The sequence below is a fragment of the Miscanthus floridulus genome, chromosome 1, assembly GCF_019320115.1.
Source record: "Miscanthus floridulus cultivar M001 chromosome 1, ASM1932011v1, whole genome shotgun sequence".
NCBI classification, from domain to species: Eukaryota; Viridiplantae; Streptophyta; class Magnoliopsida; order Poales; family Poaceae; genus Miscanthus; species Miscanthus floridulus.
In genome coordinates, this window is record NC_089580.1 from 35740917 (window position 1) to 35767463 (window position 26547).

The 26547-nt window shown below is 45.5% G+C and overlaps 3 protein-coding genes across 4 annotated transcripts; 1 reads left to right on the forward strand and 2 right to left on the reverse strand.

Annotated features, from left to right (window-relative positions):
• Positions 1-1753: 1753 nt before the first annotated feature.
• LOC136478751 (protein WRKY1-like) lies at positions 1754-3753 on the reverse strand. The gene is made up of 3 exons (XM_066477016.1): positions 2480-3753; positions 2249-2374; positions 1754-2069 (listed from the first exon to the last, which is right to left on the reverse strand). The coding sequence occupies exons 1-3, from the start codon at positions 3505-3507 to the stop codon at positions 1904-1906; spliced, it is 1320 nt and encodes a 439-aa protein (XP_066333113.1). The 5' UTR covers positions 3508-3753; the 3' UTR covers positions 1754-1903.
• A 7108-nt stretch (positions 3754-10861) lies between these two features.
• Positions 10862-12118, forward strand: LOC136480656 (PRA1 family protein E-like). Its single transcript, XM_066478157.1, has one exon. It carries the CDS (start codon positions 11082-11084, stop codon positions 11763-11765), a length of 684 nt encoding a protein of 227 aa, XP_066334254.1. The 5' UTR covers positions 10862-11081; the 3' UTR covers positions 11766-12118.
• Positions 12119-12250: 132 nt separating this feature from the next.
• On the reverse strand, positions 12251-21789 carry LOC136480509 (DNA (cytosine-5)-methyltransferase 1A-like). Of its 2 annotated transcripts, XM_066478091.1 has the most exons (13): positions 21660-21789; positions 21057-21115; positions 16899-18348; positions 15227-16709; positions 14928-15092; positions 14627-14819; positions 14425-14536; positions 14201-14348; positions 13910-14107; positions 13560-13817; positions 13299-13460; positions 12981-13199; positions 12251-12737 (listed from the first exon to the last, which is right to left on the reverse strand). In XM_066478091.1, exons 3-13 carry the CDS (start codon positions 18341-18343, stop codon positions 12606-12608), a joined length of 4515 nt encoding a protein of 1504 aa, XP_066334188.1. In that variant the 5' UTR covers positions 18344-18348; positions 21057-21115; positions 21660-21789; the 3' UTR covers positions 12251-12605. The 2 variants fall into 2 exon arrangements, with proteins under 2 accessions (XP_066334188.1, XP_066334146.1); XM_066478049.1 differs by having other exon boundaries at positions 13910-14348.
• Positions 21790-26547: the final 4758 nt, after the last annotated feature.

The following is a 26547-nucleotide window of genomic DNA, read 5'->3' on the forward strand; positions in this document are numbered from 1 at the left end:
CCTGGGACTAGCTCCCTCTCTCACTCAGCTTGTAAGCCCCTACTACAAGCACCTCGGTGCAAGAAATACAAGATAGCTCTCTCAGACTGGACGTAAGGCACCTATTGCCTGAACCAGTATAAACCTTGTGTCTCTTTGCATCACCATCCAGGATTAGGGGCACGCAGTACACTCTCACTAGTCGGTTGAGGACCCGCCGGACCAAAACACCGACAACCACGCACATGGAGCTTGGAGGCGGAAGGCGAGGCGCTGGAGACCGGGTCCGGCAGCAGCTGCAGTCAGTGGGGCGGCTGGCAGCGTACCTTGGCGAAGGATTCCTTCTCTCTGCGGGGGACAGAGGCACCGTGGGGGGTGATGGCAGCGGCGCGCCGGAGTGGGCCGTGGCGTGAGGCGGAGTCGGGAATTTTTTTTTATGAGAGAGGCGAGTGAGACAAAGTTTTTTTTAGAGAGACGGGCGAAGCAGAGTGAGAAGCCAGGTCCGACGGGACGGATGCCCGCGTCTAAGTGTTTCCGATCAAATTAATATTTGTTTCCCTTGTTTGTCAAACTCTACCATGCCAGTGAAATATATTTATTTCTCTAGGCAGCTAACCGCGTGGACTCCTGCCTTTTACAATTAGTGACAAAGACTAAATTACAGTTGAATTCGATTTGTTCAATAAGGCAACTCTTATCATTCTAACCTAGCTTTTTAGCATTGCAGTTGGCATCGTCAGTCCCCATAAAAAACAAACAATGCTGCAGAGCCTCCACAAATACTCGGCCATGTTTTCCGATGAAGAGGTACTCAGCCTTGACTCCTTGAGTTGAAATAGTAGTGTTTGCTGTCAGTAACTGAACTATTGGAGTCACCAAATTGTGAGTAAAATGCAATCTTCTTATTGCACTGAAAGAAAAAAAAAAGAGATATCCCACCTCAAATTTATTAGAAGATTCGCGGTGCTGCATTGTACAGAGCAACTAAGCTGTGACTGAAGAACAAGTTGAACAGGTGTCTGACAGCCTTATTCTAGATTTATAGCTCGGAATTACCATTCTTATTCATTAATCATTAAACATGGATCTCAAGTCTCTGCCAAGATTTGCTAAAAAAAACAATACGATCCATCCATACATAAGCCCTGCAAATGACCATCAATAATGATCTCACCAGGCTATGTGGAAAATAATGGTGTGCCAGCTCGGCCTCTCCTGAACAAAATCAGGATAAGAGCGTCAGTAAGATCCATGGCACGGGGCCTGGGGCACGCACATGCTTGGCGCCACTAATCATCGGCGCTCATCGTGGGGGCGCATTTAATGCCCTAACGATCCTGCCAGCCAGATTAGCAGCTGACAGTTGCTTAACTGAACCGAATCACGTGCGTCGTCCGCTCTGCAACTGCAACGACGAACCAACAGCATGATCGTTCAGAACTGAATCATGGATCGAGCGTGCGCGGTGATGGAAACGCTGGCGTCTCGGAATTCGGGAATTAAGAAAATCACTCGTGTGAGCTGCTGGAACTGAAGAATCTGTAATTATTCAGCAGGCGACGTCCGTTCGTTTTCTCGAGCCCGTCGTGCCTCGCATCCACAGGAGATTGGCAGAAAGATCAGCCAGCAGGTATGCCGAAACGAGCTGGTCACACGTGAATTCCGAATGGCGGATTACACGGGTGCAGTACTTTGCCGAGATGAAACATCAACTAGTAGGATTACACTCTTTGGCATGCACAAATTAAACTAGAGGCCTTCATCTGAATGAATTTCGTCTAAACAGAGTAACAGACACGGAGAAACGGGAAACAGTGAAACGCACTCAAGCTGTCACTACTGTACATCTTGTTTTGGAAAGAAAAGAGTTTGTCGCTCCTGCACGACGTTGGCTCCGGCTCCGGCTCCGTCCGATGGGCTCTCATCAAGCTTCCGCGTTGGCGGCGGTGGTGAGCACGGAGCGGTCGAGCGGCTGCGCGTGGTTGTGGTCGTTCTCGTAGGTGACGATCAGCATGGCGGCGTCGCTGCGGCACCGCTCCACGTACTTCCTCGCCGGGCAGTCCTTCTTGCTGCTGCACCTGTAGTATCCCCTGCATACACCACCATCATTCAGAATTTATCAGTCATACAAGACTGCATTTTTTCTGAATAACGATCAATTAATAGCAGTGTAGCAGCAGTAGCACAAACAAGATGGCGTGGCAGCTTAATGGACACAACTAATAAAGCAATGGCGTGAAGAGTACGAAATGCTCAAGATGCAGCGCACCTTGGGTGAGGAGAGCCTTTGATGGGTTTCTGCCCATACTTCCTCCAAGAGTAGTTGTCCACCGGGATGTCGGCGTTCTTGTCGCTGATCGCCGGCACCCTCACCACCCTCTTCTCCCTCGGCTTCCTGCACAGATTTCCATCATCCATTAGCCAGTCATTCAACACCACGTACTTACAGCACCTTGCATTGCATTGTAAGAGGGATGCAGATGAGATGGCTGGCACTCACTTTTTCTTCGGGCAATGGCACCTCACGCCGCTGCCGTCTCCTCCCTTGCCGCACACCTTCTTCGCCGTGGCGGGCCTGGCGGCGGAGCTCGTCGCGGCGTCCGACATGCTGATCAGCTGGCTGCTGATGGACGTGAAGAAGGACGTCGCCGCCGACGACGTGCACACCGAGTTGTTGTCGAAGCTGAAGCTGATCACCTCCTTGGCGCCGGCGGGGGCGGCACGGGGCAGCGGCAGCGGCACCGGGACCTCGATGTGGAACTGCTCTCCGCTCGGCGTCTGGTCGAACTGGAAGCTCTTCTGCTTCTTCGCCTGCTGCTGCTGCGGCGGCTGGAACTGGCCGGTGGGCTGGAACTGGATGTGAGGGGTGCTGGTGCAAGGATTGGGCGGGGGGACAGCAGCCGCGAGTACTCTCGGGCTGTTCTTCTGCACCGCCATGGCCGGCGACGGCGAGGGAGGCACGCTGCAAGAGTTCAACTCCAGCAGCGACGTCTCGAGGAACATGCTCCTGTCAAACTTCTTGGCCGGGGCCGGCGTCAATGTCACGTTGCTGGCACAAGGCGGCAGCAGCAGCACCGCCGGCGCCACTGCCTCCGCTTCTTGGCTTCTCATCGTCATCAGCGCCGCAGCGCTTCGCATCGTCATACTAGTTGGCAGCGACGTCGGCGGCGTCAGAGGCGGCGGCGGCGGAGGAGGAGGAGGAGGAGAAGTAGCACTGACCAGCAGGGGGCCGGCGTTGGGAGTGTGGCGCGGTGCCACTGCCAGAGACGGGTGGTACTCCAAGAGGCAGCTCGCATCGACGGGAGGCGCCGGCGGGCTCCTCTTGGCAACCCTTGCTCTGGCATGGCCGAGCCTGTCGCTCAGGACGGCGACCACCTTGCCGAACCGGGAGACCGCCTCGTCGGTCTCCGCGGCCACGGGCATAGGCCGGAACGCGTCGGCACCGGAGAGCGAGAGAACGGCGACGAGCTTCTTGCAGCTCTCCACGGCGGCCCGGTTGGCTTCCTCCACCACCTCCATGGCTTTCATCAGAAAACTTGCACCGGCCGGCAAATCCAAGTGCTAGTAGCTAGAACACTGGTAGCCTCGATTGAATTACCCAATGAGATTGCAACCACTAATCAATCTAGATTTGCGCATGAAATTGTTCCAGGTGCTATGCTATGACTATGATGAGTGGAGAGGTAGAAAGGTTGCGAGAATTGCAGCAATTGTGGTGGCTTTGGAAAGAGTCTTTGCAAGATCTTTCTGTGATCTTATACAGGGAGAGCAAGAGCATATGTGACTATGTGAGGAGGCAGTCTCATTGGGTCCTTCTCCTTCACTTGAGCAGGAAGTAATTCTCGTGAGTATATGATATTCCATTTGGGAGTGAGAGGTGGAGCACGATCGGAATAAAATGTTGGAAAGTCAACGAGGCTGATGATAAGATGATCAGGGCCGTCGCCCGTCGGTACGGTGGACGGCCCAGATGCCTTATGATTATTTTAAACAACTTTTTTATTAGGTGTCAAAACGTCCATTCTGAGTTATCAACTCTATCTTCTTGCCTTTTTGTTTTGTCTTGTTTTTTTTTTAAATGGTCAATCATCACGGGTGTAAACTAGAGCTGACAAGATGCTAAACTATAAATGATAGTTGATTTAAATTTAACAACTTACTCGGTGAAGACTTTGAATAATCATCATGTTGAATTTATATCTTGTCCAGCTCTGCAGCTGAACGGGTCAACAATTCGACGTTGTGTGGTTACTGGAAATTGCATTTGTTTATTGCTCATTCAATGTGAATGTATGTCCCACAAAGCTAGCTGTTCAAGTCATCAGGAAATAAAAGGAAAAAAAGAAGAAGAAGCTAGCTGTTCAATTCATTCATCGGGGAAAAAAAAGCTAGCTGTCCAAGCACTCCAACTTGACGTCGTAACACAATTTTGATAAGAAATTGGCTGATAGTTTAATCAATTGTAACCTCCTCTACCTACTCCACCCACCTTTTAAAATACAAAGTATTTTAGTTTGTCCTAAATTAAATTTATTTAACTTTGATCAAAGTTTGTTGTGTAAATATGTTAAGAAAAAAAAAACTCTGACCCGCGGGGGGGGTAAGACAGCCCCCGGGCATTGTGCTTAAGAAGAAGACATTCTCACGCCGGTCAAGAAAACCTGTTAAGATCTGCAACACCAAACAATTCGACATTATTTTTAGAATATTCACCTTATTACAATATCTACGAACAGAGAGAGTGCATGTCTAGCTTTTCAAAGTGTAACCAAAAGAACAGTGACATGTAATAGAACCCTAAAATGGATAAAAGTATTGGAATGATAATAATTTCTAAAATTTTAGGGGGTGGGTGGCAATTTCGGCTAAAATGACATGTCAGTAATGACATGCCACACGTGGGACCTCTCTCCTCGCAACAACAACACCTGGCAGCAAGTCAGAGCTATATTAAGTGCACTGGGTATGACGCTATATTAAGTGCACTGGGTATGACAGTGCACATGCACAATTTTAAAAATACATATCGATAAGAACCAAATTTTCACCATATTTACACCCCCTATGTCACATATACTTGCACCCACAAAATGGCATGCGCATCCTCCGGATTTGCTCTAGCTCCGCCCTTGAGCAAAAACACGATTCACGCTCGCTAAAGCGCCACCTCACGCCATGCCTACCTCACACAACCGCTGCACGAGAGCGATAGAAACAGAGAGAGGGAAGAGGTAGATAAATAACATTTGTTACTGTAATATCAAAATGATACAATAATCTCAATGAAGCTAAAGTTAGGAACGATAGAAAAATGATTAGCTTTTACCTCATTGCAATGTGTTCTGGCAAAAAGATTCATGAAACAAATCAAGACATCAGCCACAACATCTATGAATTGCTATTATAACATTGTAGAAGCACATCTTGCAATGTAAAAACAAAGACCATGTTTGCAACATCATAATATGTTTTTGTTTCAACATCTCAAAAAAAATTCTTCTAACATGGGAGATGTTAAGATCATCCATTGCAACATACAAAACTCACTGATTGAGACATCATAATGTCTTACTTGGAACACAAAGAAACAAATAAACACAACATCGTACAAACAATTACTTCAAGATCGTTGACGGCACCTTCGCCACGCATTCGCCCAAGTGGTCAAGCTCGAGCACGTCCGCAAAAGTAAGGTTGAATGCACGCACCGCCCACTGGTGGTTGTCATCCTTGTTGCTTAGGAAGGCCTAGATCTATGACCATCCCTACCACCCTACATCATATCACCAATCAGCAACGGTGCCTACTGGACATGGAGGAGTAGAGGTTGTGGGGTCAAGGGAGAGGGGCTTAGCAGGCATGGAATGTAGGGGCAAAGGCAGCCCAGGAGGGAAAGGGGGAAGAGCATAGCAAAGGCAATGGAGGGACGACATCTAGAATGGAGATGCTACACGAGTCACTAGATCCAAGCTTGTGAGCATGGAGCGGAGGAATAATGGAGAAGGGAGGGGGGGGGATACACCATCACGACCTTGCTTCTCTTGGGGCAGTCCACGACGACAAGGTGCAACGCATGAGAGAGATCGACATGAGAGAGGGGGGAGCAAATGGATAGCAATTGGTAAACGGTAAAGGATGTAGAGAAATGACAATCAAGAACATGTGAAAGAGGTTGTGCCACATAATAGATAGGTAAATCTATCATAACATCATTTGATATTCAAGACTCCGTTCGAACATCCGACTGCTAGCGTTAGTGCATTACCGGAAGTGACAACATGGAGTGTGTTTCCTTTCTAAAGTAGAGTACTAGCTCTGTTTCCCTTTATAAGGCGCACACGCATATCAAGATTCGAATTAACTTTAAAATCTTTGACCAATAATTTGGATAACAATTTTAAACTACTATAATACAAAGTCTATACAGTTAAATTTGTAAGCAATTGTACTATCCAATGGTTTATAAGCATAAACAAGATAGTATAAAGTAAATGAATGATCAAAGTGTAATTTAGAAGAATGTATCATTTCAAATTATATCTTATGAAACGGAACCGAGGGATTTTGTTTTTAAGAGCATAGTAGGGGCTAGGGTCATAAGTTGACCAATCACATTAAAAAAAACTTTTTGGAAACTTAAGGATGATGTCCGTGCCTTTGTTTAGTCCTGGGCTCAGCAGAATCGCTTTTAGTAAAGGGTACGCGTAGCGTCTTATTCGGTGAAAGCAAGAAAAAAGGGCCTAGTATATCTACATGTTGACTTGTAGAGCTGTAGTTGGTCAGTCACTAGTATTTATGTGGGCAGCGGCCCTGTTCATTTCTCTTTTAATTCGTATTTTTCAACTTATTTTTTCAGTCAGAACATTATTTTTCTCTCACAACAAATTAGTCGAACAGTATTTCAGTTTGTTTTTTCAGCGAAGCGAACGGGGTCAGCACCAGTGGAGCCCATGCCTCTCGGTCTCGAGCTTGTCTACTGTCCACTCCATTTCCATCTCGGAAGTCTGAATCGGTAGCAGGTCAGCGTCCAATTAGTTCTTACTGCCATGCATTTCGCACTTGGTCAACTGCTTGTGCACTAATCCAGCGTTACCAACTTTTGCCCGGGGCATGCATTCATTCGGTCATCCCTGCATGCGAGCATCCAAGCACCACCGCCACCGGAGAGAACGCCAACCCATTGCGATTGCGATGGCCGATGGGTGATCGTCAGTTCGCCGGAGCCGTGGCACCAAGAACCCTTCATTTTTCGCGTGTTCAGTGTTGCCTACCAACAATGGACCATGAGGTGAGCTTTTTTTTTTTTTCTTCGAGAAGACGATGGCCCCGTTCGCTGGTCTAAAATTTGGCTAAAACTAACTGAAAACACTGTTCCGGCTGAATTGTTGTGAGAGAAAAACACTGTTCCGACTGAAAAAAGCCGAACAAGCCATTTTTAAGACAAGCGAACGGGGCCGATAAAAACTTTGTCACGAGTTTTGTTAGAAATAGAAAATAAAAAATATTGAGTGATAACCAGACTCAAAAACAGGATGCTCATCTATTTTTTATGACTTTAGTGCAAAGATCAACCAACGAACAGCTTTAAACCTCACTACACACTTAGGCACGTAACAGCAGGCTATTCTCGTCCAACACGAGCCAACTAGCAACCCTGTCCACCCTGACCAACTAACAATTTTGCATAACCTCACGCCCAGCGAGGTGGGTCACGTTGTAACATGTGCAATATTTGATCTACTTTTAAAAAACATCCAACAACATTTGAAACATACGTCTGAAGGCAAATGAAACACTTAAAACATGCATCTGAAACACTTGCAAAAACACATGAAAAACAATTGAAAACCATTGTAAACATAGCAACGTTCAGATAACTACACTTGCGACATGTATTTGAAAAAATAGATGAGACATTGAAAACTGAAGCTTGCAACATACATATACAACCATTGCAATATATGAAACATCACAATCTACTTTTGTAACATTCATATGAAACACTTGCAATGTACCTATGAAATATCTGAAACACTTGAAACATACGTTTGCAACTTGTGTTTTTCACCCTTCTCCTTCTGGACGACACAGAGCAGAGCGGGGAACGGTCGGTTCCGGCCAGCCGACATCCAAGGATGGTGGCGCGACCTGGCAGCGGCCAGCTATTCCTGCGCCTGGCCTAGGCCCGGCCAGCAACGGCCCCCTCTCTTGCGCGGTGCTCGGTGAGCGTGGTGGAGAGGGAGGAAGGCGGTCGCCGACGCTCGGATGCGGTGGAGATGGAGGATGGAGGAGGGCGCGAGGGAGGCAGAGAGTGCGGCGCTGGGGAACAGCATGGAGAGGAGCGGGGACGGGGCGCAAAGGAAGGCCGCCAAGAACGCCGCCTCGGCGATCGGTGCAGGCATCGTGGCTACGGCAACGAGAAGAAACTACGCAACGAGGCGAGGAGGAAGAGAAATGCGTTCGTTATTTATTTTTTAGATTTTAGATGGGCCGTGAGGAGTAGACCGGACTCCTCCCGCAGGCCCAGGTACCCTCACCGTATCATTACCGTAATTCGATTTCTTTGGTTAGCCTTGGGACTACCTCTCACTGGACTAGTCCAAAGCATACGACGGTGTCATAAACCGTGCATGTCTTTTGGAGAAGCTCTGGCCCATTGGGCCTTGGTCCATCAACGCGCATTAAAAGCAGGCCCGTCACGAAAGAACAATGGGCCGTCTTGCATGCAAGGCGAAGGCAAAGCTGTCTGGTCTAGGGATGGCAACGGGGCGGATTCGGATCGAGTTGAGTCTCTATGCACCCGAATCTGAAACCCGAAACCGCATCGAACACTGATTCGGGTGATAATCCATCTCCAAAACCAAACCCGCAGATACTCGAAACCCGTTTTGTATGGCAACATAGTAAGAGCAAAAAGGACTTTCTATAAACATATGCATGATATATATACACATATTCACATGTATAAACAAGAGGCAACAAATAATAAATATTTTCATGAGTCAACTTAGAATAAATTTAATAATCTAAGTAAATAAGTTATTATTAGCATATTATAAAACATGAGTTTTAATTCCAAATAATTTATTTCGGATATCCATTGGATATCCATGGGTCGAAAATCAAACCCGAAACCGAACCTGATAGGTTTCGGGGCCCCAAACCCAAAAACCGTGGGTGAAAAATTATCCTGAACCCAAACCCGCGGATATCCGACCCAAAACCGCCCCATTGCCATCCTTAGTCTGGTCTGACTTGCCTGAAGTCTTCTATCGACGTCCCCGTTTGCCTACTCAAAGCTGTTGATTACTTGATTTTGATCTCGAAGTCCGAATTGGCCTTGTTTGAGAGAGAGAGAAAAAGAGACTGAGAGAAGTCCAGGATATTCCCCAGTTGAGGTGGGGCTTTATTCGTCCTTTTCGCACGGCCGAAACGATTGCCGTAGTGTGGGTTTTTCGGCGGGTTTTGGATCTGCTCTCCCGTCTGTTTTTCCCCGGATATTCCTCCTTGGCATTTCTATCCCGATTCTTTTTTCCTTTCCATGCTGCTTTGGGCGGGCAGCAGGCACGTGCCATGTCTTCGCTGCCCACTTCACGATCGCGCCGCGGCACACGATCCGATCCGGCGGGACCGGCACGACACGAGCCGGACGGAGCGTGCCGACAGGCTAGGCGCGGCCTGGTAAAGGGCTTCAACGCGGGCGCGCCTGGTGGCTGTTTCCCCTTGTTCGGAGTCGACAGACATAGGGCCTGTTTGGTTGGAGACCTGGAGGACTTGCCTGGCAAAAAGTATTGCCTGAGAGTTGCCTGGAAAGTTGATGATTTTTGCCTGGCCAGGCAAGTTTGAAGAAGGTCTGTTTGGTTGGAGACCTGTGCCTGAGAATGCTAATAGAGATATGCATAAAATTAAAATGTTTTTAATATCTATTATGTAAGATTACATATATCTTTATAGTTTGATTATGATTGTTATATTTTGTCCCACATGTTACGATAAAGTATTTGCAAGAAAATAATTAAGTTCTGCCCATGATTAATAGATTCTATTATAGCCATCAAGCAGTAATCACCAAGATATTTTGCAGTAAGTGAAAATAAGAACTAGAAAAAAGATAACAAGAGAAAAAGGCGTACACCTACACTAAAAAAATGGCAGACACAAAAGTTAACGAGTTTTGCATGGCTCTTTCCGGCGGTGAATAAATAAACTAATCAAAAGTATACGCCAGTCAACACAGGCGGCCGGGCGCTTAAGCCAGGCGCTCGATTTTCTTTGCCTGGGGCGATGCGCACTTGCCTGGTACAGGCAACATCCCAGGACATCAACCAAACGCATCACAGGCAAGGTACAGGCAAGGTTGGGACCAGGCAAATTTACTCCAGGGCTTGAACCAAACAAGCCCATACTGCTTCGCATGACACGACATTGATGGCTACTGTTGAGGGAACCGCGGCGATAGGTGTGCACGTACTCCGTACACGCGAGGAGAGAGGCGATGTGAAGGCCGGCGATTTTGGAGCCAATGATTCGTTGTAGCGAGGAACTTGGAACGGTTGCAGTGTTTTATACCAAAGTTCTTCTTTAGGGATTAAATCTTCACTAATTTATGCAAACACATGAATTTGACTCAACTTTGCGAAAGAGAGAGCCCAAAAACTGTCCAGCAAGGACAGTGTTTCTTTAAAAAAAAAATAAAAATCATGTATCCATATGACACGCCCATGATCATTTGCGCTTGGGAGATGGTTGCGCCACTCATGTCAGTAGATGCAAATCCATTTTCGTTTTAGCAAATCTATTTATATTCTGCCGACGCTGCCGCAAGTCGCTTTATTAGTATCTCGAAAAATGGTATTAAATAAGGCCGGGAGTGGTCAATTTTGGGCAATTAAAATCAATCCCCAGACCTTTCCCCTCCCTCCTCTTTCTCTCTCTCTCTCCTCTCCATCCAGATCCCCGCGATCGAAGAAGCCAGGCCAGGCCAAAAAGCGGCCAACCCAACACAGCTGCGCAACAGCGCAAGCCACCGCATCAATCCCACAGCCCGAGGCCCGATCCAGCGCGACCCCCCGCCGGCGGCTGCGCTTCGGCAGCGCCCCGCCATGTCCTCCTCCACCGCGTCGTGGTCGCGCTACGGCGCCGTCCCCACCTCGCCCCCTGCGCCACCGCCGCCGCAGCTCAAGCCGGAGGACGTTGCGGGCGGCGAGGCGGCGCCCTCGTCGTCGTCGGCCTCGGCGACGGCGGCGGAGGCAGGGGTCGCCTTCTTCTCCCGCGCGCGGGCGTTCGCGGGCGCCGCGGCGGGCCGGCCGCGCGCGTGGCGTGAGGTGCTGGACCCGACGGCGTTCTCGCGCCCGGAGAGCTGCGGGGAGGCCCGCGCGCGGGTGCGCCGGAACCTCGCCTACTTCCGCGCCAACTACGCGCTCTCCGCGCTCGTGCTCGTCTTCCTCGGCCTCGTCTACCGCCCGGTCTCCATGCTCGTGTTCCTGGTGCTCTTCCTCGCCTGGCTGGGGCTCTACTTCGGCCGCGGCGACGGGGACCCGCTCGTGTGCCTCGGCCGCGACGTCGACGACCGCGTCGTGCTGGCCGTGCTCTCGGCGGCCACCGTGCTCGCCGTCGCGCTCACCCGCGCGGGGCTCAACCTCCTCGTCTCCCTCGTTGTCGCGGCAGCCGTCATCGGCTTGCACGCCGCCTTCAGGGTCAACTTCTACCTCGACGAGAGGGACGCGTTCGATGTCGCCGGCAACTCGTTCACGGATAGCGCATACGGCTACGCGCTCCCTAGATGATGATTGAGATACGGCGGGGGCATTCAGCTGATGGGGTTGTTGATTGTGTTCTGCTCTTCTTGAGGCAGGGGATTCTTGGTGGCTCTGATCCATTCTCGGATTTTGCAAGGTGTTCATGGGTGCCTCAATGTTCTTATCGTTTTGAGGTGTTATTGACTTCCTCTTCTAGTCTGCATTCTATGTATAGTGATTTTTGTGCTCAGTTTAAGAGAAATTTTTACTTGGTTTTAAGTATATTGAGTGTAGTTTGAGGGTAAAACTTATGTGATTGGTATGATTTGAATCTGTTTTTTAAGAGGGAAATTGAAGACGCAGACTACAGTGCTGGCTAAGGCTAGTGTAAAACTGTAAACCATCCATCCAACTGAACTCGGAATAAAGGTTCTGACCTTACTTAACAAGATTAGATCAGAGCCAGAAAAGATGGCAATAGATCCTGATTGTGCTCATCTCTACTTGAAAAGATGCCTAGAAAGTCATTCAAATTTCACATTTAATTCATGCCGATAGCTATTTACTAAACGACTGCCCAGAGGATTATACCACCAATGTCTTCAGTTACCGTCCACAAAAGATTGCACCCTCAGTGACATAATAGTCACTGCCCACAAAATACTATACCACCAATGCTATGATTCTGTTTCTAAGCTTGTATACCCCAGAATCCTGTTGGTGTTAGCTAGTTTAAAGCCTCCCGTTACTAGATGTTAAAAGGCCCTCCGTGTAGCCATCCCAGAATCGAGTTAAAGAGTCTTTTCTGCTCAAAAAATGCTGGAAGTTCAGTGCTGATCACATGCACCAGGACCAACCCAAAAATGACGGGCGCAGCAGGCAAGACGATCAGCGCTTGCCGTCTATGGCTTCCTTGAGCTTCCTCCCGAGCGCGTAGGCAAGCGGAGGTGGCACGGCGTTGCCAATCTGCCTGTGCTTGCACTGGATGCTGCCCGCGAAACGGTAGCTGTCAGGGAAGCCCTGCGTACACAGACCATGTGAACAAGATTCGGATGTCAAGAGACAATTTGCACATGAATGCTCTGAAGTTCTTCAAAAAGAAATACTCTGAAGTCTAGTCTGCTTCTTGTTAAGTAATTCAAACAGTAGCAACGCTAGAGCAGGCCAAAGCTACTAAGAATTGATTGATTACTGTTACTGAATTGCAGCAGCTATTGAGGAACCAATGATCTATATGTTACATGCGATGCGAAGGCAAATTACCTGAGACCTGGCACACTCACGAACAGTGACGATCCTGTCCTGCTCAGGGTGGAAGCACATACCGACCTTGCCCATAGGCTGGGGATCGGTCACGGATGTGGGGAAGTTGCCCTCCCAGTCCAACCTCCCATACAGCCCCTTCCATTGATTGTGCCTTTTGGCAGTGTTGGGCAGGCACCAGGGTATAAGGTCCACCATTTGCCCAGTTGACAGCTTCACCTGTGTACTCGCATAACCATTGGCAAATGGGGCATGGTTACCTAGAACAAAGGTAGTACAAAACAAATACTGGTGGACAAAGGAGCAGGCTGTGGTTACCTTCTCATCCGGTAGCTCATGCCAATCGCAGCCAGGTCGCTTTGGAATGTGCCTGCACCTGATGAGATTCAGCTCGTTCATCTCCTTGGATATGTGGTCACTTAACAACACGGTGCTGCCTCTGATCTTCTTCTGGAACCATGACACTGGTTCACTCCCATACTGCACCATAGGAAGGAGTAAATCCAGCTGATACTACCAGCCAAGGGCACCAACAGAAGAAAGCGACTGGAGATTAAGTTGAGTGACACTGACACATGCCTGTATTGTTGGCTTGCTGGCGCCATTTTCCACGGGTGGGAGATCCCCAACTGTATCTCTAACTGTTATTGATCGGAAAGGTGCCCCTGCGTAGTGTTTGCCGTCAGGGAGGTTTATCTTCAGCTCAGGGCTAGCAAAGACGTGCATTGGTTCAGGCCACTCCGGAAGGGTCTCTCCAGGTGCAGCAGCCCAGATGAATGCTCTTTTCCTGGACTGTGCAACACCATAAGCACCTGCCTCTAGAATGCCGAATCGAACCTGAGAACATGTAAAGGAAAAGGTGACAAAATTTAGTGTTGAACGAAAAGCTAGAATGCAAGAACTACTTAGTAGAGAAGAACAGCAAGCACCTGGTACCCCATCTCCAGGAGTGATGCCAGTGTTAATCTGAAGGTCTGGCCTTTGTTGAATGAAACGAAGTTCCTGACGTTTTCTAAGAGAAGGAATCTTGGGCGGAAATAATCTGCGAAAGAGAGGAATGCTAGAACCATCTCACACTGAACCTTGCTCCAGGGACTTCGATTGAATCTGTTCATCCCAGAAAACCCCTGCAAAAAGGATGCACAGGGAAAGTTATGCAATTGGTTTAGAATATCGAAAACAAGCATAAAATGTTTCCTAGTCAGAGAAAAACAACAGACCTGACATGGAGGTCCACCATTTATGAAGTCTACTTCGCCAGGCACGGGCAGATTCCTAGTCTTCTCATCAGAAAGTTTTGATGATCGTTCAGCAGCCTCAGAAGTAGAGATGCAATCATCAGCATCACCACACTTATCCATTACTGCCCTGCAAGACAATACTCAGAAATGAGTGGAAGGTGCAATGCATGAATAAGCATATCCATGATAAACAATTGTCATACTTCAAAATAACATTGCAGTTCTCCACAAATACTGCTGCTTCTGGGTGATTTTCACCAAATGCTTCCCCAGCAGGCTCTTCATATTCAATTGCCCATTTTGTTTTTGACGCACCTGCAGAATTGTATGATCAGAAAGTAAAATAGCTGTGGCAATCAAGGTGTTCCCATCAACCCATATAGAATCTGCAGGACAAGTACATACCAGCTATCTGCAATCCTTCAGATAAACCACCACAGCCAGCAAAAATATCCAGGGTTGCAAGAGAGTTGTCTGACGGCATATCATTTTTGTCTGAACCATCTAGCTCATCATCACAAATTTGCTTTCCTTTATTCTTCTTGGAAGCAGAAGGTGCCTTCCTTATCAATGACATAAGTTTAGCATTGGGTGGAAGCTGGTTCAAGATCATGCAAAGATAAGCTCAGTTAATCATCTAAAGAAATTTCTCAGGAAAACAATCTAAGCAACTGAGAAATGAAAGGTGAAACTCAGAATGTCTGACCTGTTTCAGGGATCCAGTAACAGGATCAAACAAAAGTTCACAGTAAAATACATGCTCAACCACCACTGGAAGATTTGAATTTGGAAGGGCGTCCTTCATCGTAACTTCACATTTTCCCTCTATCATTGTCACTGGCACACTCATGATATCTTCACTGTAGTATACCTGGATCAAATGACAAAATGCAAGCATTAAATCCCAAGTGACAACAGAAACAAGGGAAGTGTGAGTGGTAAGTCACAAGCTCATCTACAGCACTTAAAGAAGAATGATGCATTGATTAGACAGAACAAGCGAACCTCTCTTATATCTGACGTATAGGCTTTTGTTGATGATATGTCATCCGGCCTGTAAAACCTTCTTACATTGATCTTTGTTGATTCTGGATGCGCTTTGTTAGATCCATTAGGAGCATCGATACTCAATACATGGCAAACAACATAAGGCTTTAGGCCCACGTTTCTTCCAGCCTTGTAGGTCTCATAGCCCTCCCCTTGGGAGAAAAAATCAGGCCTAATATACAGGAAGTCATGAACATTGTATCTAATATTGTTGAAGACAAAACTGGTCCCTGAAAGTATCTTGAATTCATCACCAGCTTGGTTTCTCTCCTCACATGAGCTACAGGCACCAGTTCCAATGCCAAGTTTATCATGAGGGATGGAGAAGAAGCCACCTTTCTTTGGCAAGTATAAGCTTTTGCAAAAATATTCCACAGGTAGACCCTTCCTCTTCCTCGCCTCTGCCTTCTCCCTCTCAATCCTATTAACTTCTGAATTCTCTTTTCTGTATTTGTGACCCCATGGAATCAACTGGAGATTGACAGTCACCAATTCTTTGATGTCACCTAATTCGAATTCTTGACAATCATTAGTCAAGAAAGCCTCCCTTTCATTTGCAGCATTGCCAAGAACAGTCTGAACACCTTTTTGCAGAATTCTTCCATGGATTTTTTTTGTACCATCATGTTTCTCATACATGTACTCAACAAAACACATGATGGCTTCTCCTGAATCATCTTCCAATGAGACTGATTGACCAACACCAATACTAAGATCTTGAAATGTAACACATTTGTATAGAAATTCACCAGATACTGTTTTTCCAGCTATCTGCCCTTTCCACTTAGCTTCCTTGCAAGACTTCAATGACTTATTAGATCGTGTTGATGGTGGGGTCTTTGCAGCCTGCTCCATTTCAATATTTACATCCTCTTCAGTATCATCATCATCTTCATTTTCTTCTAGCTCTTCATCGATTTCCTTTTGCTCATTTCCGTCTCTTTCCTTTGTATCCTCTGGAAAGTGTGTGGCATAATAATCACCCCATATCTTGCTGATGAATCTTGTAGTTGTTGCACGCATAAGCTTCCTTCTTAATATTGGACCCATTTTTGCGCTTGGGTTCAGATTCTCTCCTTTCATTGCTTGAGATTTCTTCTTCATCACCAGCTTTGTGTGTCTTCTTTCTTCCATCTTCAGTATAAGGCCTGTGACAAAGGCACTCCGTTGGATAGACACATCTGGAAAATCTGCAAATTGCTGAAGTATTATTTGTCCATGTACCACAACATATCTTTCAACAAGAGTTGTATTTGATGATATAAATGCAGGGTGCACGCTGTCAAATTCTGCTACTCTTTTAATCACTTCGGCAAAAGAAAGCTTTGAAGCACGACTTTGTTCTTTTAAAAGAGTGATGATGCTAACAGCCAGCCTTGCTGTTTTCAGAACCGGCTCACACCATGGTGCATATTGTTTTGTTGGCTGGCGTAATTTGTACCTGGAAAAATGATATCAATAATAATATATTAGTTGGAAGAAGGCTAAATAGAAGGTAACTGCAATATGCCGTGCTTGAAATAAAGTGTCAAATTTAAGGTCAGAGCTGTTCTTTTAATAACAAAAAAAATAGCATTTAATTTTAGACAGTGAATAATATAGAGTGTATTGGAGCTGTTAGGATATTTACCAAGCCACATCAGTGCGAATGGTTATGCAGATCATTGAACCACCAAATTCAATAACCCACTCCTTGATTGGGCTCAGATAAATTGGAATTCCCAGATCTTGGTTCGATTTACTTGAGGAAGAAGATAGCTGCATTGGCTCAGCAGTTGAACAGCAACTACCGTCATCGTCTCTCATAAAACCTGATCCAAAGATCACTGTATCATTTTCAGCACCCGATTTCATAGGGATGAGCTCCAATGGAATGAGTCTGGAATCTGAATTATATAGAGCCCAGTTGTTCAGGATTCTCACTGGCATATCATCAGAAGAAAAGATGCTAATGTCACTATCAAATATGTATTCATCCATTTCTTGATTGTATGATTTATAGTAAGCTGGCAATGGATAGTCATTGGCAATCTCTGTTTCACTAATTTTGATGTATACATTTTTCTGTGAAGTTCCACGCTTGCCTCTCTGCTTCATCATCTTCCACTCTTCCTCTTCCTGCAATAGTCTTGCTAATTTCTCATCATCATTGTCACCTACTCCCATATGATGTTCGTCCTTTATCTTCAGAGCTCCATTTGAAGGCATAGCTGAGAACTTGTTGAATTTTACTCTAGACTTACTTTCTTCTCTTAATGCAACAAGAACAGGGAGTGTGCCCAAGATCTCATCATTGCTGGCTGCCGTCTTATCTAACCCAACAAGTTGGTTGTATATGAACTCACCATTGGAGATCACAAAGTCCTTGCTCATTGTTCCACCAGATTTTCTGTTTGAATTAATGGAACGGACAACACTGGCCAGCAACTCTTCCAGGTCCAACTGAGGATTTCCGCCAACTGATTTGGCTATCTTCATGTAAACTTCAACACAGACTCGAGCCTTCTCACTGAAGTGGTCAAAATAAGATCTGTAACTGCTTGCCGGCTTCACACATTTGTAATCAGCTATTTCTGTTGAAATCCAAATTACTGCAGTACCTTCATTGTAGCCAGAAATTATCCACTCCTTGATTCTCCCAAATCCTAAACAGAGTACACCCTTTTCCCTGTCCTTTTCCAGGCCATCGTCCAAAGGCATGATAAGAGCTGTTATGAAAATATCATCAACTTCAGACATTTCAAATGGTTGTAGATTACCATCTGCATCATGCAAGGAGAAATCAATGAGTTTTCTGGAAGGCCGACGGTCTTCAGGTTCTGTTTTTGTCAACCTAACTGCTTCTATTTCCTCTTCTTCCACCCTACTTTCCTTGATTGTGATAATTAAATCTTCCTCGGATAAGCCCAATTCTTTCTCTTTGAAGTTAGAACAGGCAGCTGCCCTCTTCGGCCTCTTGCGGACAACAGGCTCATCAGTGGTGTCATTGCTATCTGTTTTAGCCTCATGTTCAGTCACCATTTCTTCATTCTCAATGGAATCTTCCCTATTCTGCAGCTTTGCTTTGCGCTTCATTGTTCCTGAAATCCAGAAGAGCAACAAACATGCTAAGATAACTGAATGCAAAGGCAGGGATGAGATGAAACACAGGGGTTCAGATAAGGAGTTTGACCAACAGAATCGTATTTAATACTAATAGGTATAGCATTCAAATATGTGCAGAAAGCAACAGCTCAATTCTGGATCACACCAAAAGATGCACCATGTTGAATTCATGCATTACATGCAATCATACTAGGCATGCCCAGCCTGGCTAATGAACATGAGTGCATATGCAGTCATTCCAAGATAACTAGAACTGCAGGTTTCAGGCAAGATGATGAAGTTAGAAAAGACAGGATCTGATCCGTTTTATATGCTATACTAGTTTGATTGCAGATTGGTAAATCACTAACTACAGTGTAGATACTGGACACTGCATGTTTACAGAGAACAAGTTCTTCAGTTAGCCTTTTAACCATTCATATAAAGACGCCATATAAGTGCATGTCCTGAAACAAGGATGGTTCTAAACTCCAAACATTATTATCATTAAACAAGCTGGTGCCAGTGACGCCTCATGAACAATAATCCCAATGTATGCAATTAAGAAATAATGAATATACAGTTAAATTTGATACTTCTAAAGGCTCTCTTTGAGTAGTGTTTTAACTTACTACTGCTCACTCTAACCCCGCCCATGTACAACAAAGACTATACATGTTATGGTGCCTTTCCTCGACTTTGAGGCAAAATAAAGTTGGCTAAGATTACAATACCAAACCAAAAGCAAAACATCAATATGAAAGAGTCCTTAACTATATTCCCTGCGTTACTAGGTCACCATGGAACCTGGTACGCCTACAACGACGCGATTTAAAAAGTTTCACAAGTAAATGCAAAAGAAATACCTTGATTAAAGCAATGCACATAAAGTTGGCTAAGATTACAATACCAAACCAAAAGCAAAACATCAATATGAAAGAGTCCTCAACTATATTCCCTATGTTACTAGGTCACCATGGAACCTGGTACGCCTACAACGACGCGATTTAAAAAGTTTCACAAGTAAATGCAAAAGAAATACCTTGATTAAAGCAATGCACGCTTTGCCTCCTCGACATTGACATGAGCTCAAGCTATGGCGAAGTGTGATAGAGGAAGGAGGCAGCGTGAATGATAGTGAGGGAGACAATGGTGAGAAGGGAGGTGGTGGTGGTGGCGGCAGAAAGGACAGAGGAAGGAAGAACCCAAGTTGGGAGCTAGCGATTCGATTCGTTTGGTTGCGGTTCCATGATGACCTAAATGTAATGACAAATTTGACAAAAAATTGTATAAAGGCATATTGGGTTTTCAACTTTGTTTAAAGAACAAACTAAATTTGACACCCCCCTAATTCATATCAATACATATAAAATATCAGACATGTTCTAGTATCAAATACGTATCACCGTACAAGCATGAAATAAAATTGGATTTTTGAGGTAGCCTAGCTGGCATATATCAGTTTTTCCAACCTTTAATGCATCAGTAGAAACAATTGTGCCACGGTTCATAGCCTCATATGGCGCACTACAGAGAATTTATTGAAAAGGAAAATTGCTATATTGCAGCTACAAGGCATTTGGAAACAAGATCTGTAGCTGTAGCAACAGCAGAGTGTTGATGTTTTGCCATAACACCCCTGTAAAGTTCAGAATCAAGTAAATATGTGAACTAACATTTCCAAAAACAAATGTAAGAATCAAATAGCGAGCTAAAATGATTTTAGTAATTAAGTGAGGAAACAAAGACAATAGGAAACAAAAACTACACTACACTCAAAGCATGATAACGCAATGTCGCAACTTCAGTGAATATTTTGTCGTTTGAGAATTTGACCTAAACTACTAACTGCAGCATATAGATTTAGTTTGAGATATTCAAGAGCAAAAGCAAGTGCATAGTATATCTCTGTTACTCCATTTGGAAACATACAATGTTTTAAATTTGACACAACAAACTTCCTCAACTTTTACTATTAACATCTCTGTTACTATTTAGATTTGTTGTGAAAATAATACAATTATCTAAAAACTGCCACGTATTCTTGAACACAGGGAGTACCTTGTGATGTAATGAGACTATAAAATACTCCCTCCATTCCAAATTATAAAGACGTTTTGACTTTTCTATACGTAGCTTTTACTATGCACTTAGATATACATAGTCTAGATACATGATAAAAGCAATGTATCTAGAATAGCCAAAATATCTTATAATTTGGAACAAAGGGAGTTACTGGTAAGTGTGCCTTTCAATTCAATCATGTTAAAATGTAGAGTAAGAAAACACATCAACACCACATAACTAGACTACAATGAAATATGCACCCGTTCATTCACTAAATATGATACCATGAAAAGAGATAATTTGTGAGAATTGGTTCATTCATAAAGTACGGCAGATCCACAGCTAACCATTTCATGACAAGATCAGATAAAACCACTAACGAACATTGAGGAGGCAGCAACAGTAGCGTACTTCTTGTGAATTACACTACCTGGGAAGTGCAACCGCAAAACCAGGTACAATTAGCGACTCGACCAGACCAAAAGAAGCATGCACATGTAACTCTTCACTGATTTCACAACAAAGTTCATAGCTACCAGCATTACTACTTAAATTTATTTTAACAAAATTAAGCATCTGCTTCATAAAAACTACAAAGGAGGTGAACTGAGTCGTAATCACGTGAGAAAAGATATACCAGCACGATGAGCAGAATCCCCGGAGCAGGTCACCGTTACATCACCGAATACGCGGTTCCTGCACGACAAAGTAACCAAATATGACCGAGCGGAAGCCAGAAAAATAAGAAAAATCCACGCCAGATCCTGACCCATATATAAATCACCTACAAGCAGCTGCACGATCAAGACGAGAAAACTATACAACCGTTGGACACAACCAAAGCAACCTACCCACGCGACCCCACAACAGCAGCAGGCAGTGAAACAAAGCCCCAAATCTACCAACGCTCGCCCTTTAGACCAGATCCCCACGAACTGAAAGTCACACCGAATCAGAACTCCGCAACTCGGAAGCACACGGAGGGGTGATTTTTCCTATAGGAAAACCCCACTAGAGACCACAAACGAGAGCTCGCTACAGATTACGCAAGGCAAGCGAACTGCTGGGCGCCGCAGCAGGAGGCCCGATCACGGAGAAGCTCCTCCGATCGGTGAAACGTGGTACTCCCGCCCTCCCCATTCATGGAAGGAAAACCGCGCCCAAAACCCTCTCCATAGTAGTACTACTACATTTGGCATGGTAGCAAAAACGAAGCGAGCAGCGTCACCAACGCGCTCACCGACGAAGCGACGAGTGGGCGAGTGGCGGCTTGCGTCGGAGGCGTGGTTCTGCGGCGGGCGCAGCGGAGTCCTAGCGCGGGCGAACGCGGCGTGGAGAGGCGAAGCGTGTAGGAGAAAGGGAAGTGGGAGTGGTGAGGTAATAATGGAGGGCAGAAAGGAGGAACACGCGCGAGAGTTTCTTATAAATAGACTCTTACCTCGGCGTCATTATACTGGCGCCGAGCTAACACAACGCCAGCGTCTCTGGTGTATGGTCTTAGCTCGACGCAGACTTGATGCTGACTTGGTAGACAGCTCTTGGCGCCGTAGTCCCGTAGATGCTGACGCCGAGCTCGACGCTGTTGACGCCAGCGCCGAGCATGCAGTTCTAGGCCTCGAGCGCTGTGCACTCATGCTGCCATTCACCACCGTCCAGCATGGAGTGCAGATGCTGGTAGCCTGAAAAGGGTCACGTCGCCTAGCTACTGGCAATGCGTGCACGGTCAGGCATGGAGACTTGCCCACGCTGCACGGCACCTGGAAATCACATTAGCTTTTTACTATGTTAGGCCAAGCTTCGTTACTGGCTTTTTACTGGATGGATGGCAGAGGAGAAAAGAAAAGCACTTACGTCGACTCATTGAAAAAACACTACGCCCACGCACTTCTCCCTATGACGGGCTTGAAAGTTATCTTCCAACAACTTATGAAATGTAGCACTTATTTTCTTCCCTCAAAGTCACGTGCTTGAACAAGTTATCTTTCACAACTTATGAAAAAAAAAATTAAATGGTAGTACACTCTTATTTTATTCACAAGCACCACGAAACGATTCTTCGAACTTCTCTTTATATACCACGTTCATCCTGCAAAAAGTGACATTCTAGTTTTAGTCAAACAATCTTAAACTTTAACTAAATTTATACAGAAAAACACAAATTTGAATAATACCAAATAAATATCAGTAGTTTCATCGCTGGATATATTTTCATAAAAAATCTTATTTGTTGTTACAAATATTGACAATCTTCTCTTACACTTGGTTAAACATCAAACTTTGACTTAGGAAAAAACTTAAACATTACTATTTGCGGAACATAGGCAATACATGATAAATCTTGTGGTTATACTATTACTATACCATGCCATTTCTAGATTCAAAATAGGTTTTCAGTTCCTAATCCTTTATAGTCTTTTTATTTACTATCCACATGTCAATAAATGACACAATAGTTAAGGTGTAAAGTCACATTCCAGCTAAACTAGCTATATTCATTCCTCTTATTTAATTCCTGCTCCATGTGTTTGTTTTAGTTAACTTTACCTTTGTCCTAAATCATGGTACAACAATTGTGACCAAGTATTTTTAGAAAACAAAACATACTCCCCTCGTCCTAAAATAAATTAACTTCTAGAGTTATCCAAAATTTAACCATATTATGTTTGACTGGTTTTGTAGAAAAGAAGACCATTTTTATGACACAAAAACGATATCATTAGATACATGATGAAATATGTTTTCATAATTTACTTATTTGGTATCATAGATGTTGGTACTTTCTTTATAAAATTTGTCAAAATTCAATTAGTTTGACTTAGGACAACTCTAAAAGTTAATTTATTTTGGGATAGAAAGAATTCACAAGTTTAAAGGACCCTTTGGAACAAAGAATTTACAAAACACAAAGATAGGAAAACATAAGAACGAAATGTCGTAACACTTTAAATCCTACAAGATTTCAGAAGAAAGGAAAGTTTAGGAAGATGCCCTTTGAAAAACTGTAGGAAAAACATTGGAAACAAAACGATGAGATTAGAGCTCATGTTTAGTTTCCTCCAAAATTCTTTAAAGGAATTATAAGAATTCAAAGGAATTGTTGGGAAGCATTCTTGTTCAAAGGGAATTATAGGAATTTTTCCTACATTTTTCCAATGTAGGAAAATAAATGCTACGTTTCATGTGTGCCATACCTAGTCACAAATAAGAAAACCGGCCATACTTCGGTTCAATTTCTCACTCACTAGTTGACTGAGAAATCCAGAGATCACCAATTTCTCACCGATCCATTGCGAAGCCGTGGGATGGCATCATGAATAGTATACAAGAAAGATTTCACACACAGTGGTCCTCAGCCTCAGGGGGTTAGCACATATGTGGTCACATCAAAAGCATAGGAGAGGGTGAGGGAGAAGTGCGTGGCCGTAGTGTTTTTCCAATGAGTTGACGCAAGTGCTTTTCTTTTCTCCTCTGCCATCCATCCAGTAAAAAGCCAGTGACGGTGCTTGGCCTAACACAGTAAAAAGTCGATGTGATTTCCACGTGCTGTGCAGCGCGGGCAAGTCTCCATGCCTGACCGTGCACACATTGCCAGTAGCTAGGCGACGTGACCCTTTTCAGGCTACCAGCATCTGCACTCCACGCTGCACGGTGGTGAATGGCAGCACGAGTGCACGGCGCTCGAGGCCTAAAACTGCATGCTCGGCGCCAGCGTCAACGACGTCGAGCTCAGCACCAGCATCTACGGCGCCGAGCTCGGCGCCAGGGTGACTGGCGCTGAGCTGCCTGCCAAGTCTGCGTCGAGTCCAAGACCTCGGCGCTAGGGACGCTGGCTTTCCTATAGTGGTATATTTGTGAGAAACTTTAAAAAAAGAGCTAAAAAGTAAAAAAAAATCGCGCCGTGGGGGACCATTTTTGGCGGGCGTACGCGGCTGACCCCAAATTTTCAGCTTCCATTTCAGGAAATGGTCTTTGCAAATGAGAATGGAGATTGGACTTTCTTTCTAAGGAAAAAATAAATAGTCTTTTGCTGGGGTAAGAAGATGCTAGAGGTATTTGTTTTAAACAAAAAGATGGTTTGATCACTAAAAAAAAGGGTATTTGGCAAAGATGCCAAATATTTGAGTGAATCAAACGTCAGTCCACGCTGTCTCTGTTCGTTTCTCTTATAATCCGTCTTTTTCAGCTTGTTTTTTTTAGCCGAAACAGTGTTTCAGCTTGTTTTTTCAGCGAAACGAACAGGGCCGCTGACATGTTGACCTGAGTAGCCATGTAAGCAAAAGTGATAGAGATGTAGCAATATCTTCTCTCTTATATTAATTTTTTCAAGTGTTGGTCTTGTTTTGAGGTTGTTACGAAAACATATACACATGTAAATTGTTTACAATAGTATTTTAATGTGCACAAGGAAACCAGTCAATAATCATCCACTTGTAACACATACCTCCTCCGTCCCAAAATAATTGCACATCTGGTATTCAAATTTTGTCCCCATAAGAAGAGCATTTTTAGCCATGGACTACCTAAATGCTACTAAAATTTTGCTAGTTTCTTTTCTTCTAAAGTGCAATCATTACATATTGGTACTACTTTTATAGTGGTGTATATGTAATTTCATAGTAGCTTTGGTCTTTCTCCACACATCCTAGAGGTGCATTTATTTCCGGAAAGAAGTATTGTAATTTGGAAGCACCGTATCAAACTACTTACGCGCACTTGCTTGTCGCCAACCAAATTTGTCGACAATTAGGCTGCCATCCCATGTTTACTAGTGTGTGATGCCTCGCTACCTCGCCTGCTACTCTCCCAGGCAGTCCTTGTCGGACTCCATCGAAGCTAGGGGCACCAGGGCCAAAGAATCCAAGCTCTAGCCGCCATTTCTGCCTAAACTCACTGGAGCAAATTCAAGCAGCCTGAGCACCCATCCATCAATTCCTCTCCTCTATAGCATTGAGCCGCCACTCAGATCAATAGTCATCTCGCGTCGTTCAAGCCAAACCCAAGTCTTCGTCGATTTTGACCTTTCCTGCAGGGACGCGCCCCCATGTCGCTGATCAGGCTTGTGCACTCGCTTGAGGCCTCCGTCGGCTCCAGCGGCGAGGCGAGCAGTCGTCGAGTAGGACGGCGTGAGGTGGGACGGCAGCGTAGTTCTAGGGTTTGGTGCCGCCGCAATAAACTCTCACCCCTCGGCACCGAGCGGAGCGGAGTCGAGTTTCACCCGATAGTTATCTTTTTTTTTGGACATGACATTTTTTCCAACGGTTTTGGCCCAAACCGAGTGCAAAATAAGTGGGCTTACCGATCATCCAAACAGTGAATTCCGCCCTTGGGCGGGAAAAAAATGGGGTATGTAATTTACAGAGTTTTGAGGGGCAAATATCAGGCTTTCAAACAGGCCCTTGTTCTAAACCTAGTACGTGAAAATATGTCATTCATAACAGTGGCAAATAGTTAAAGAATAATGTGTGATCAAGAAAATAAAGGGCTCACCTGATTTTGTTTTAGTTAGTGCATCCGTGTATCACATTGAAGGATACACTTAGACTGTCTCCAACGACGAAATGCAAACCCAAAATACGTCCTCTACAGTGGTTTTGCCTACCAAAAACACTCTCCAACGGCTCACCCAGACGTACAACCCATTTTGCCTACCGACGGAAACAATACGCAAAAAAGCGTCTCCTCTCTCCTCGGTAGGCAAATCTCCGATGGTGGCGGCCGCGGGAGGAGCTGACGAAGGAGAGAGCGCCGCCATGGATACATTGACGAATGGATCTAGGTGCTCACCTTGCTTGAAGCCGCCGAGGGGGAGGGCCGGTCAACGGGACACGGATGCCGGAGGGGTGCTGCAGAAGGGGCGCCGCCTGGCCGCCGGTGGCCGGCTCCTTCGCGCTGGGAGGAGGCAGCAGGGAAAGGAGTAGGGGGCGTCGGGGCGAGCCGGCGGCCCGGCGAGGGGACAAGCTGAGTCGAGCTGTTGGGGGGGGGGCGCAGTGGGGGAGGTGCTGGCTGCTAGCCTGCGGCGGTGGTGGCTGGCGGGAGGCGGGTGGAGCCGTGGAGGGTGAACGCCGGCGGCCGGCCGCGCGACGCGCGAGCTTCCGCATCCGCGTCCCGCCCCGCCTGGTGGAGCTCAG